This window comes from Macaca nemestrina, chromosome 6 (genome assembly GCF_043159975.1).
Source record: "Macaca nemestrina isolate mMacNem1 chromosome 6, mMacNem.hap1, whole genome shotgun sequence".
In the NCBI taxonomy this organism is placed as follows: Eukaryota; Metazoa; Chordata; class Mammalia; order Primates; family Cercopithecidae; genus Macaca; species Macaca nemestrina.
Genome location: NC_092130.1, coordinates 55775264 through 55789688, shown reverse-complemented (window position 1 = coordinate 55789688; position 14425 = coordinate 55775264). Strand labels below are relative to the sequence as shown.

General features: G+C 41.4%; 1 protein-coding gene across 10 annotated transcripts in view; it reads right to left on the bottom strand.

Annotated features, from left to right (window-relative positions):
* Nucleotides 1-3523: 3523 nt before the first annotated feature.
* Nucleotides 3524-14425, bottom strand: part of LOC105463153 (zinc finger protein 608) — a 117636-nt gene continuing 106734 nt past the window's right edge. For 5 of the 10 annotated variants that reach the window (XM_071098532.1, XM_071098537.1, XM_071098531.1 and 2 more), the window contains 3 exons: nt 12980-13133; nt 10894-10975; nt 3524-6610 (listed from right to left, as the gene is read on the bottom strand). In XM_071098532.1, the coding sequence (XP_070954633.1) occupies nt 6586-6610; nt 10894-10975; nt 12980-13133 (261 nt within the window). In that variant the 3' untranslated portion in view covers nt 3524-6585. The other 5 variants (XM_071098533.1, XM_071098538.1, XM_011710129.3 and 2 more) reach the window with 3 other exon arrangements.

Genomic DNA, 14425 nt, shown 5'->3' with positions numbered 1-14425 from the left:
TTTGTGGTATAAAAAATAAGTGTGTGCGTGTGTGTGTGTGTATACATATGTGTGTGTGTATATATATACATATATATATAGTCTTTGTCTGCCACCCCACAATTGCTGGCACAGAGCTCCTAAAATCCTTGGAATCTCCTAAGTCACAGGAGTGTTGACAGTCCTATATAATTCCATACACTTCTCCCAAATCTGGCCCAGCCACATTTGGTTATTCCTCGGACAGAAATCCACTGCACTTGGCGCAGGAATTTGGAGTGCAAACTGAAAGTCTAGGTCAGTTAAATGATGGTGAGAAACGAGCCCTCGTGAACTCCATAGCAATCCCAGGCCACGTTCAATGACAAGAACAGGGAAGTCACAAAGAGGTAGAAACAGTCTGTCAGCAGAAGCAGGAGAATGGGACAGAGACACCAAGAGAAGAAGAGGTAAGAGATGATGTGATATTCGAGGAATATTTAGGGATTTTCTAGACACCAACTATCACTATGACCTGCCAATTCCCTCCTATCCTTGGATAGTATGAGACAGATTCTTATACGCTTTCAATAAACCTTCTTTTTAACTAAGCTGGTTTGCTTGATTGCTCCTGGTCATAAATGTTCCTTCGACAAAGGGCTTAGATGAAAGTGGTGTGGGGAGTCAAAAGAAGCCAAAAGTAGGAGCCAGCTTAGCAACTGTTCCCACCCCATACTGCCCAGCCTCCACTCCCTCAGCAAGCTCATTCTATCCTGTGGCCCTGGGGCCTGGCCACTTCAATCCTTTTTTCTTGACAATCTGCAATTTGAACTGGGAGATGACAGACAGTATTGCCAGTCAGGTGAGGTTATGTGTTTGGAGAATCAGAGAGAGCCAGTGTGCAGAGACAGGAATGGGGCAGAGGAGGAGTAACAAAAAAAAAAAAAAAAAAAAAGCAGACAAAACAAGCCATGATGTGTGTGAGAGAGAAGCTTCCATGGTGCCTAGATCTCCTCAGTCCCACCCAGTGCCAGCCCCTAGGAAGCTTGTACACAGTTGTCACCCTTGCCCCTGTAAGAACCCCTCTGCTCTTACATTAAATCTGCCTACTTTGCTTATGTTTGCTTGAATAGATTTCTGTGATTTATACCTTAAACATCCTTGTCCAAGGCACAGTGGCCCTGGAAAGCAGGGGAGCCCTGCCAAGCATTCAGAGGGAGGCTTCTAGTCCTGCGGAGTTGCTGACATGGAGTGGGACAAGATTAGAGATTCTCGGCCTCCCAGGAGGATATCACATTCACGTTAGGTACCAATTCATCGATTTCCACCGCCGGATGATAACAAGGGAGTCCCTCCTCTAGCTCACCTGGGAAGGCCGCTTGTTCACCTACCGTAGCACACCGCATCCACTGGAATCAGTCACAGGAATGTCCCTGGGCCCCATAGGCTTCCAGAAACTACACTGCCACAGCGTGAGGACTGTCAAGTTGGAAGCCATTTAGAGGCTGGCTGCTCACAGGTACCGGGCGAGCTCGGTGTTGGCTCTCCCTGCTTCTGACTCCTCAACTCCCTGCCAGTGCCTGACAGGGGTGGAGTGACTCACAGCATCCCCCTACCTCTGGGCACATCTGTGGCTCCCCAGTGTCCCGCTGTGACCCAGCCCACAGCACTGCAGGGTCAGAGGCTTCCTCGGCTGTCTGCTGGGGCCTCTCCATGAGTCATCCCTGCTTCCGCCCTCAGCGGAGGCAGCCCTGACTGCGGGACGGTCTGGTCACCAAGCTGTTGTCATAAAATCCACCTTTTATGGTCTGCCTCCCAGTATCTTATCACTGAGGGGATGGTGGGGGCTGGCGGTGGCAGACACACGGGCACCTGGGGGTTTCTGAGGCTGAGCACAGCAGGCTCCCAGGTTTATGAGCTTTCGAGGCAGAGTCTCACGGTGAGTGCTTGTCTTCATGGCAGACCTTCTTGGCCAGCACTAGGTCTGCAGAGTTCAGCTTTGCTCAGCTTTACAGAGACATCTATGTGCTCATCCAGAGGTGGGAGGGGGCTGCCCCACTCTGTCTATAAGTGGGAGAAGGCAGGGCCTGGGCATCCTGTCCCCAGGACACAGGACCTGGGCACCCAGTCCCTAGCCCCCTCACAGGTACTCAGGAAATACTTCCTGAATGAATTCTGCCTCATGTCCTGCTCACCCACTTTCAAAATTCCTTCTTTTGAAGGAATTAATCCCAACCCAATGGTTTGCAGTCACTAGATCTGCTGGGGGGGTCACTCCCCACCACTCACCCAATCAGGGACAAATTCAGGTTGGTAGAGGGGCAGGAAAATGAGGCTACCAGCTGCGTCATGGAAGAGAAAGAAAAGAAAGACGGCAGGTTTCTGAATCTCTTCATGTTCCTTTGAAACAGTGCGTTCAGTGCAGCCCCATGCCCGCTCTCCTAATTCTGCCTCATCACCAGATTCTCTAAGGAAAAATCAGTTACAGCGGAGGGTCTCTGTGAGTTCTGCTGGAGTGCAAACAACTGTCTGCCTCCCATCCACACCCATCCCAGACTTACACCTCAGGAGAACCCAGAGGACACTAGGAGAATCTACCACGGTTCACTAGCCTCAAGGAAAGGTTTATGCCTCAGAAAACAAAATATTCATCCCCCTCTTCATTCTCTCCAACAGAATCCTAGTTCTTAAGCCATGAGCCACTCCTCCCATGCATGACTCAGGGGCAGATTCTCATCCTTCTTAGCCTGAGGAACTCATGGCAATCCCATTCTCTTGTGGTGATGTTTCAGGAGTGAGCATGTGTCCTGGTTCTGGCCAAGGAGATGGGAGGGATGCCTGCCAGAGGCGTCTGAGGAAGGTTTCTTCCCTCCTAAGAGACACAGGAAGACACAGTTCTCTCCCCTGGACACTGATGTCTCCAGACAGAGATCTGGAACTCCTTTGGCCCTAACACAGGGGACAAGGCCAGGAAGACTGAGCAAAGAGTATCACAGAGCAGAGTCAGCAGCATGAAGGATGATGTCTGGAGATCACCCTGCTCTTGGCTTCGTGTTAGGGGAAAGAACACATTTCCTTGTAGTTGGTGGCAGTTTCAGTCATGGTTTCCGTTACAGGCAGCTGAAAACATCCAGCTGTACAGCAGCCTTGCTAGAGACAGTCTCCCTCTCCATAGTTATTACGCTGAAAGGTCATCCCCACTAGGCTAGGGATTCCGCTCCCCTTCCCCCATCCTGGAAAATTCCCGTCTGGTCTAGAAGGACAGGTTGGGTGGCTGGACCACCTTCTCTGAAGAGTGATGAGGAAGATGGAACTACTTTCTCTTTCAGACCTGTAGTTAGTTCAGTGACCTCCAGTGATCAAATGGGGGCCAGGATGCCTTCATTCACTGGCCCCTGCCACCCTTATTAGGAAGAATTTTTCAATTTCTGAAATTTTGCCCCAATACATACTATTTAGAGCAAAGTCCTCACAAAAGCCAAGAAAATTCTAGGCATTCATTTTTTGAGGTTCTCACCATATGGAAATAAAGAAGCAATTTCAATATAATACTGCAGAAATTATAATTTAAATGTTTATATCTTGCAAGTAGTTTCACATATTCCCTTGTCCCCCAGTACACACAAAATACACTGGAGAAGGATCTGGTTAGGGGAAGATGTTTAAAGAGTTACAGCTGAGGTTTGAACATCCTTCTTTCTAATATTTTCAAAAATCCCCCGAGACAGTAAGAATGACATCATTTGTAGATAATTAGAAGTACAAATTTGGGGCCCTTTGTCAGAACGTTGGAATGACCCTTTGTAGGAGCCCATGATAGTCTCTGCCAGAATCACAAAAGTATCAGCCTTCCCACCAGCCTCTGACACCCAAGCACCAGTTCCCATGAAGCCCAGCTCCTGTATTCTGAGCTTCTAGTCATCAGATACATATGGTAGAGTATTGAAAAAGCAAGGGCCACCATGACAATGAGAAAACAAAAAAAGGTAACCCTTTCAGCAACCTCTGCCAGCAATGCACTGAAGAGCCACTAGGCTCTCAGGATCCTGGGCCTCAAATGTGGAGTTTAACAAGGGTCTGACACCTGGCTCCAGCAGAGGCTGTACAGGGGCTTTGTCTCATAGCAGCTTGGAGAGGCACACCGTTATTTGCCCCTCTGAAATAAGCACTTTAGCAAAGGAAAATCTTGTCGATTCCCTAGGGAGTGTATTATCCCTTCTCTGAAGCAGTATAGCATAGTGGTTACGGTCCTGTCACTCACATGGTGGTGTGAACTTGAGCAAATTACTTTAGCTTGGTGCCTCAGTTTTTCCAGCTCTAAAGTAATTGGGTGGCTATGAGAACTAAATGAGTTGTCACATGTGAAGTGCAAAGCAAATATACTATAATTTTGATGATGGTCATTATACCAGTTGTAATATTTTATATTATACAGTAGAACTATTATACTATTATTATTGTGTTAATAATACTGCCCAGGCAGAAAGGAATTTGTGTTGGGTGGTGTGGCATGTGGCAGGCAGAGTGGTAGCCCCCAAAGATGTCCACGTCCTAATCCCCAGAATCTGTGATTCTGTTGTTATATGGCAAAGTGGAATTAAGATTGTAGATGGAAATAAAATTGCTAATTGGGTGACGTTGAGACAAGGAGATGATACTGGATGATCTGGATGGACTCTAGCTAACCAAAGATCATTATAAGAGGGTGGCAGGAGAGCCAAAGAAGACGTGATGATAGTATGAAAGTAAAAGAGAAAAAAAAACACTTCCATAAATCAGTAGAAATTTGGGTCAATAAGTAACAATTCTCGTTCCCCAACTTTTCTGACTAAAGAAATCACGGTTGGTTGAAACACTGAAGGTAAATAAATAACTTCCAAAGTTTCCAATAGTTGAAAGGAGGAATAGTGCCATGTTAAGTCTCCTTGCCTGAAATTGGGGGGTGTGAGGGTGACACCCTTGAAAGTTCTAGGGGTCATGATTTAGTTCCATAAGAATTTAGTTTCTTGCAGAGGTGGCCAACAGCCTTCGTGTTGCATGTCAACTTTGGTCTGTTTTTTAGGGGCTACTGGGAAAGCTGTACTGAGGAAGTTAAGAGGTCTCACACACATTCAGGTGGAGAGAACGCTGCAATGATTAGCCACGTCTGTTATGGACACAGGAAAGAAGCTTTGTTCCATTGTACTACTTGCCATTCCAGGTATTACCAGCAGGGACGTGACAACAGCTGGCCAAGGGTCAGGCCAGTCTGATCAGACCTAAACCTAGACTTGTCCATGGGTGTTATCGTGCCGTGTGCTCTTGACAGCCCTAGATACTTTAACTTTCTCCATATTGCAGATTTTGATGTTTCCTTTCATTTTATTTTCAAATGTCTAAGTGAAAAAAAAAAAAAAAAAAAAACTTCACTGAAATGTATAGTGTATGTGAGAATCTCTCAATGTTTGTTCCTGTATATGAAAGAAATGCCTCTCCCTGTGTGAAGAAAATCTGAGTTCCATCCCAGCAGCTCAATTAAGATTTATCCATTTTTTCCAGGTTTTCCACTGACAGCCTTCATTCCAGAAGAAATAATATGTATTTTTAGTGGGCTAGCATTGCTAATTGACATGCTGTGAAATGAATCTGGCCCTCAGATGTGGTTTTAAAATTGAATTCATCTTCAACCTAAAAGAACTACTGATTATTATGTTAAAATCTGGGTCATCCATTTCTTTTTAAAGAGGTGGAGGTCTGGTCCAACTTTATCCACATTGGTCGAATGAGTATCCCCATTCTATTTACATTCTAGTTACAAGGAACCATCGATGGCTTTCCTATCTCTAAAAGCAACAAAGAACAATAGAACTCAGCACTCTACCTGTGGGGCAGGGCCTAGGCATGAGTTCTAAATTTCATACGACCTGTTGGTTGTCACAATTTGTTGGGGAGGTTGCTACTAGCATCTCCAGAGTAGAGGTCAGGGGTACTGCTAAATATACTACAATGCACAGAACAGCAAAGAATTATCTGGTCTCCTATGTCAATAGTGCCAAGGTTGAGAACTCACCCCTTGCTTAAAAGAGTGATTTTGTCAAGAAAAATGAAAAGTCAGACTGGGGGCTTTGCTTTGTTTTCTCTTCTAAAGTTAACTGAAAGTAAACAACATTTATGACTCAGGCTACTGCAAGAAGCAGGGAATGGATGACTGTGGTTAGTGACAAAAACAATAATAAATGGCTTTGCCTGTCTTGTCTCTTTTTCAGAGTCAGGGAAGGAATGAAATGACCAGTAATTATCATTTAAACTGCTGTTTTTATCCTGCATCAATCAGAGCCATTCATTCTGGTTACTCACAGACCCTTGGGCTGAAACCACACTAAATCAGGGTCACAGCCAGTGTGAATGTATAAGGCCACACTTTTTACTCTGCAAGTGTTAATGACCTGGGCTGAACAGCAATGGCAAGTTTCCATGAAAAAGCCATCTGAGATTGTAATCTAGGAATGAATGGTTCTATACGGAGCCTATTACCTGGTTTTTAATATTCTGTATTCAATGGGACCACAGCTGTAAACAACTCTTCACTCTCATTTCTCCATGAAGTTAATTTGCACTGTGTCAGCACTGCAGGCTTTTTGCATATGTTCAGGACAAGCTGATATGAGCAGGCCTGGAATGAGTAATGTTTAGTAAAATCAATAAACCCTATTATTAGTCACTAAAGGGACTGATTTTATGTCTATAAAAGTAAAACAATTAGAACGTATTAATGGCAGATTCATCATAGTAATATAATGGAGCCAAGTATGCTTGTCTTTTGGGACTCTTTAATTTACCATTCGGTACTGACTATATACTCAGCCAGAGAAATGGCACACATAATATAAATAAGCCCTGGCCTTTGGCAATTCATATTGTCATCAGTAAAGACAACACTGTAACAGTAAGAGGAAGAAACAAAACTTCATTTAGTGATTAATGTAAACCAGTCATGAATAATGTTCCAGTAAAAGCCTAGGGGAAGAGCCTATTCAAATTGCAATGTGCTTTTGGTCATATATCTCTTTGTATTTATCAGCATTCCTGTTTATTACAGTAGCAGAGTTAAACATGGTCCAATGCAGCTATTTATAACCTATTTATTTAGCCACCTAATTAGAAGTGATTTTAAAAAGCCTGGTATGTAAGAAACATACATCTAGTCATTTTGCAACTGAAAGGGAAGATTGACTTCCATATATATTATTAAGAGCAAGAAAATCATCAGGAGTCCAGAGTATCACCCAGCTACCAACAAGAACATGAAAATTCAACTGGTGAAGATATAAGTTGACCTTAGTTCTGCTTCTGTGCTTTGACAGTTAAGGCGTTGGTCAAGAACTGAATCAGCATGTAGGCAACCAACAGATGCCAACTATATTCTAAACAGAGAAAACATACTTGCTTAACTGGTATAAAACAAATTACCTCAAGTCTTCAAGGAGAATCAAGATGTCGTATAAAAATGAAAAAGCTTTGATAGCTTAAAAATGATGAAAAATATGTGAAATACTCTTATGTGTAGGATTAAACACCATAAACAATGTTCTTATAAATGACAACTTGGATGAAATTCAAAAGAAAAACTGAAAACTAACAGAAAAATATCTTCCTCCTGAACTCTATTAAGAACATAGACTAGACGTGTAAGTCAAGCAGCAAAGGCAACACGTTAAGGTGGTCTTTCAAAATCAAGGGAAACATTTCTTTTTGATTGCAAAATTCTATTCATTTGCGACGCAAAGGCCTCTAGGTAGAACTAACCAAATTACACCAAGACAAATTCTGTCAGTTTAAAGAACTTTTTAGTAAACCACGTGGTAGCACTGTCATTAGCAATTACAGTAAAATAATAAAAACGTACAGCTGGAATGAAGCACTGAAATCAACCAGTCCAAACATACAACGCACACTCCCACCTTGGGGCTTCAGTACTTGCTTTTCCACGTCACTGCAGTGATGTTCCCCCAGATGTCTGCATGGATCCCTCCCTCATCTCTTTAGTGGCCACTCTGTTTACAGTTACAAACTCCAGCACACATTCACTATGCGCCACTCCCATGCTTCGTTTCTCTTCATTGCATTCATCAACCATCTAACATGCTTTATATACCAGATATTTTATGATACGTTTATCCCACCACCAAAAAATGAAAGCTCCATGAAGACAGGAATTTGTGTCTGCTTTATTTACTGCAGTATGCCAGAACCCTGGGCAGTGCTTGGGATAAAGCAGGCACTCAGTAAGTGTTTATTTGAAGCAAAGAAGGGAAAGAAGAGGCAGTTAAAATTTGGCATAAAATATTCTAGTAAATCAATGTAATGACAGCTAACTAACTAAATGACTTTTTACATATTTTCCCTATTATCCACATGTCATAACATTTGCATCTTTGAAGTATCATTCCATACCACAGAAACCTGTATCTACTAATTTCCAGTGATATCATACTCCATGTTTAGGGTAAATACCCTGTAAATGGGAATACATCCACCGAATTAAATACACTATTTGGTTGTTATACTTATGTATCCTATAAGAGAAGTTAATATCTGTTTACTGTATCTTATGCATTGGATATTAATAATATTAAGAAACCCTTTCTTGAAAATTAGAATGACTATCAGGCAGAAAATAACATGAGACAGACAAGAAGCCATTATTTAAAAAAAAAAAACTTTTTAATTCTGATTGCCAAATTATTTAAGGCAGGTATAAAAAAGGAAAGCATTCAATATACATTTTACATAAAATAAACTAGATTACAGCATAAAACAAGTAACCAGGCAATGGCGTTAAAGTCTCTCTCCTCTAAAACTGGATAATTGTAAACATTAAAAAAAAAAAAAAAAAAAGACTGTAGAACTATTCAAGTAATAGAACAATCACAGATGTCTCCTGGTACGCAGGCTATTGGGTTATTTGCCATTCAAGATTATCAAAAAATGACACCTCATTATTCACAGATGCTCATTATTTCCCCATTTTAATCTTTACATTATGTACAACACAGTTTTTGTGGTACTGGCAACCCCATGCCTTCCAAAAGTACTTTTTCCACAATACACAAGTACAAACAGTGACTACAGGAACATTTTACACTGATGCGTCTTTAACAGGAGCCACCAAATAGACATCTAAATTGTACCAAAGTGTCATCATCACAGTTAGCCTTTCTGAGGGGCTTATGGGAAATATGTGAAGGATATGCAAGGTTCAGGCACACTGATACATAACATTATTTATTTACAATTTTAAAGGAAAAGGAAAAGAAAGTAAGTAGCCTTTTGTGGCTAACACTTTTCAACATGACAAATACATTTTTAATTTCCTTTACTGAGTGGTTTGCGACGTGGCAGCAGACCCTGTGTGTGCGAGCCTGGTTACTGATACAAAAAGTAAAGAATATATTTATATTTTTATATATATATATATGTATATATACAGATATGTATACGTATATATATATAAAACAGAAGTTTAATTACAGCAACATTTGTTACTCTGTGATAAAATCTGTAATTTACAAAAATGAAATGACTGGTTTTTGCCTGCCATTAAGGCATTTCAAATTAACACCATGGAACTGATGTCTGTATAAAGCGCTTCCCCATGTGATCCAGTCACATGACAATGTACATTTCCAATCTTGTTATTCTCTGCAAAAGAAAAGCAAACCTTAGCACACGATTCTATCAACACTTTGTTTGTTTGTTTATTTGTTTTTTGAGTCGGAGTTTTGCTCTTGTTGCCCAGGCTGGAGTGCAATGGCTCGATCTTGGCTCACGGCAACCTCCGCCTCCTGGGTTCAAGCGATTCTCCTGCCTCAGCCTCCCAAGTGGCTGGGATTACAGGCATGTGCCACCACGCCCGGCTAATTTTGTGTTTTTAGTAGAGAGGGGGTTTCTCCATGTTGGTCAGGCTGGTCTCGAGCTCCCAACCTCAGGTGATCCGCCTGCCTTGGCCTCCCAAAGTGCTGGAATTACAGGCATGAGCCACCGTGCCCAGCCAATGGTTTTGTTTTTTTTTTTAATTTTGAGACAGAGTCTCACTCCATCACCCAGGCTGGAGTGCAATCAGGCTGGAGTGCAATGGTGTAATCTCGGCTCACTGCAACCTCCGCCTCCTGGGTTCCAGCAATTCTCATGCCTCAGCCTCCCTAGTAGCTGGAATTACAGGCGCATGCCACCATGCCCAGCTAATTTTTGTATTTTTAGTAGAGACGGGGTTTCACCATGTTGGCCAGGCTGGTCTGGAATTCCTGACCTCAGCTGATCCACCCGCCTTAGCCTCCCAAAGTGCTGGGACTACAGGCATGGGTCATCATGCCCAGCCTCTGTCAATATTTGTCACTGTAAGCCTGAAAACCATAAGACTAATAAGACTTATTTTAATTCCATTCAAATGTAGAATTCAATTCCAGAGAAAGTGAATAAACACAAAGTAATGATACGCATTGTGAAAAATATTAATTTTATAATACTAACAATTTAATTCCTTTAAATCATTTTCCTTCTTAAAACTTAGGGAATAATTTAAAATATCAAAGAACAAACATTACCTTTAGTATTATGAAAATAAATGTCTCCATTTGCGACTTTATCTTTAAACATAATAAAACAAAGGGAGTCATGGTGAATTATTTTAGCAATGTTGTAAGGATAACCCAAGAAAATTTCAACTGCCTAAAAAACTAATCAGTTAATTACTAATCTACGTAACCCTTACGGAACGGGGTTCATGGAATTTAAGTTGCATGTGAAGCAACTTACACTGGCATAAATAAACACATTCATTACAAGGATATAAAACCCAAGGAGTTCAGTTTTTGGCCTAAAAATCCTGTACTTACTTCCTCCCAACCATTAAGATATTTCTATCTAGAACTAATTAAAAATGTAGAGGATATTTACCTTCTTTGTCCAGGAAACATTCCAGATGCAGATGCCTGGGCAGCCACCTGCTGTGAGGCAACAAGGGCAGCAGAGGTCAAGCCTAATGGGGAAAAAAATGTAGAGTGTCTGTGATCTTTAGAAGGATAAGAGTAGATACAGGCCCAGTGGGGAAGGGCCACAGACCCAGTAGCAGCACGGTGTCCTCTCCTGAACACACACATGAACTCTTTCATACAGCAAGGACACGGTACAAACCATGTGGTCTATCCGCTATCTATCCTTTCTTGAATATTCTGCAGTTTTCTTAATAGCTATTCGAAGGAGATACAGCATTCCATCTCTCCAGCTCTGCATGGTGCTAAATGGTTTGCATGCATTCCTGAATAGGAAGCTCAAGAGAAATAATAGATGCCAGGTAACAACAGGAATCAAAAGTCACAGTGAATTACAGAAGCGGCATGCTATTTGCCTAGAATACAATACTTCCATAATAATTGTTATCACTTTAACATTTTCCCCAGTGACTGAACACAATGCGTCCCATAAGATACACAGAATCAGTAAATCAAACTTAGAAATGCTCTTCACTTTCACCCTGCAAGACGAAGGTAGCAGTCAGAGACTTAATAGCTCCAAATGGCATGATGTTGCCTAACAGAGAATTCTTTTAAATTCTATAGAGGACAGTCCTGGGGAAAAATAGAGTAAACAAATGCAAACCTAGGGAAGATAACTGTCTCTTTCTATGTCTTTTATTTGGATATATTTTCTTTTCCCAGAGGTAACTTAAGACAGTACAATAACAATAATATTATCTTAAAAGAGATAATTATTTTCTTCTCATATATACTTTATTTACATATAGGTATAATGTGTTAGACTAGAAATAGAAAAGCTCTATTTTGTTTAAGAAATAGAAAAGCTCTCTTTAAACACTATTAGTTGACACCAACTAAAAAGACTTGAATAAATAAAAATGACCCCTTCACATTTGTATATCACTTCCCAGTTTTGGAAACACTTTCAAACATATTATCTTACTTTCTATTCACACAGCAGCATAAGAGGCAACCTGGCAAGTGCAATAGACTAAATTATGTCTCCTCAAAATGTTGAAGCTCTAATCCACAGTGTGATTAGATTCGGAGATGGGGCTTATAAGGGGGTAATTAAGGTTAAATGAGGTCATATGGGTGGGACCCTAACAGGGCAGGATTAGTGTCCTTATAAGAAAGCACACAAGGGCTCCCCCTGCCTCTTCCCCACCCACCAGCTCATGCACAAAGAAGAGATCATATGAGCACACAGCAGGACAGCAGCTGCACACAAACCAGGAAGACAGGCCTCAGCAGAGGCTGGCTGTGCTGGAACCCTGATCTTGAACTTCCAGCCTCCAGAACTGTGAGAAAATAAATTCCTGTTGTTTAAAGCCATGCAATCTGGGGTATTCTAGCAAATTGTAAAGATGGTGCCATCACCCACCCCCTATGAGATGACAAAGATGGGACAAATAATACATGCTCAACTAATGAACCACAAGGTGAAGATTCCCTGATATCAATCCTATGGCTTAAAACATGTTTCTCTTTCTCAATTCTCCCATTTAGTGAAGTCGCAGCAGTGAAGGGCTGTGAAGAACCCTTGAATGAGGTTATCAAAGTGTTAAACCTGATCACATTACTCCCATGATTTCCATGGGAAAAGAGCAACTTAAAAGGCATGTAGAAATCAGAACAAGTAATTTCACCAAAGCCTCCCACCATCCCTCCCTTTTTCTACAATTTCCCTGAGGTAGATATCTGATCTTCTGATTGTTATATTCAGTGCCCCAGACACTGGCCACCACCCTCAGTCTGTGAGATAACAGTAAGCCACCGATAACATCAACTGGTGACAATTATTAAGTGGTAGCCATTTCATGCCTCAATAGAATACAAAGATGAGGGAATAGCGTTAGCTGTGTCACTAGGAAATAAGTGTTAAAAACCCTCCTGAGAGCTAATGTGAACTCAAAGCTCAATATTTTTAAGATGTGAAATGCAATTTTAGCAACTGTTTTCCAAAGCAGAATGGACAAAGACACAATAATGACAGAGCTGCTGACCTTGAAAAGGGTCATATTGACCCGGGATTAGCGGGTAACCCATGCCAACGTGGGTGTGGTGATGCGTGTGCAGGTGCCGCTGGCCGAAGGGGGAGTGGCGATCCCTTTCCCTTTCCGCCTCCCGTTCCCGCTCAGCTGTAGCCTTTTCCACAGGCTGCAACAAAAAAGAGAAATTTTCCCCCTTCACGCTCTGAAAATCAACTTATAAGAGTACTAAACCACCTTCGTCCCTTTGACAATATTGTGTTAATGATTAAAAAGTAAATATAAAGATACAATCTTTAGTAACTAAAGAGAATTTCAAAAAAACATGCATTAGTTTCCGTTGGAATTAAGCCAACACAAAAAGAACTGCTCCACCCAAAATAAACCGAGTGACACCAATGTTTTCCTGAAATGACAGAAATAAGAGGACTTCTCTCTATATTCATTCGTAATTGCAGGTTAAGAATGTACCCAATTGCTTCCCATAAACAACTTTTAGAAAATAAGTAGTTTTGGAGATATCTTTAAGGTCAAGTTTTCTAATTACACTTGTATTTTATGGAGAGAACCTATCTCACAATTTTAAACGTGTCTGTATACATTTTGTTCTACTGAAAAAACATGCCCTAAAGTTATATGCCAATATAAAGCACAAGAAATCACTGTCCTACACCCACATTTTGAAGCTCTCAATTTTTGAACTCTCACAGAGAAGCTCCCATCTCCCCAAACCATAGTCTGGGGTAATGATGGTTTATTTCCTATGACTTTCTACCTTTAGAACCTAACCACCCTTTAACTAAAGTTATCCTTCTCACTTAAAAGAAATCCTTGTACTAAGAAGAAGGTCTCAGAAAGATTCCGAAATCACCTTTTCTAGTTTCTCTATAGAGTTTCTGGTAGACTCATACACATTGCAGATACTATTATTTTAATTTACTTTAAACTCTTTCCTAGCCAAGCACTATCCTATTTTTGTTTAGTCTCTCTTCACAACAGTCTCTAGGACTACAGCAGTCACCTTTTTTGGGGAACAGTCATCTTTCACAGACAAATATTTGTATTATTCAGCAGAGTTAAAGGGACATGACAAAGAGTTAAGGCCAGAAAACAGCAGACACAGCTCTCACCCCTAAACCACATGACTTACTCTTGGAAATGAGCCTCACAGTGTGCAAGGCTCAAATCTGTGCCTTATTACATGTCATGGGCACTCAGCTTTGCTCGTGATGAACCTCCAACCATGAACACTGGTGATGTGAATATGGAGGGTCAATTCAAGTAGGAGAAACCTCAAATCTCTCCAGAAGTCAAGCTAATAACAAAGACAAGCGATGCAGGTTGGGGAGCTTTTATTTACATCCATGCACATTGATGAGGAGCAGGACAGACTGCCCAGATGGGGCTACTGGCTCCCATCAGTTACTGCCATGTGATTTTGAACAAGATTTTCTATTGTCT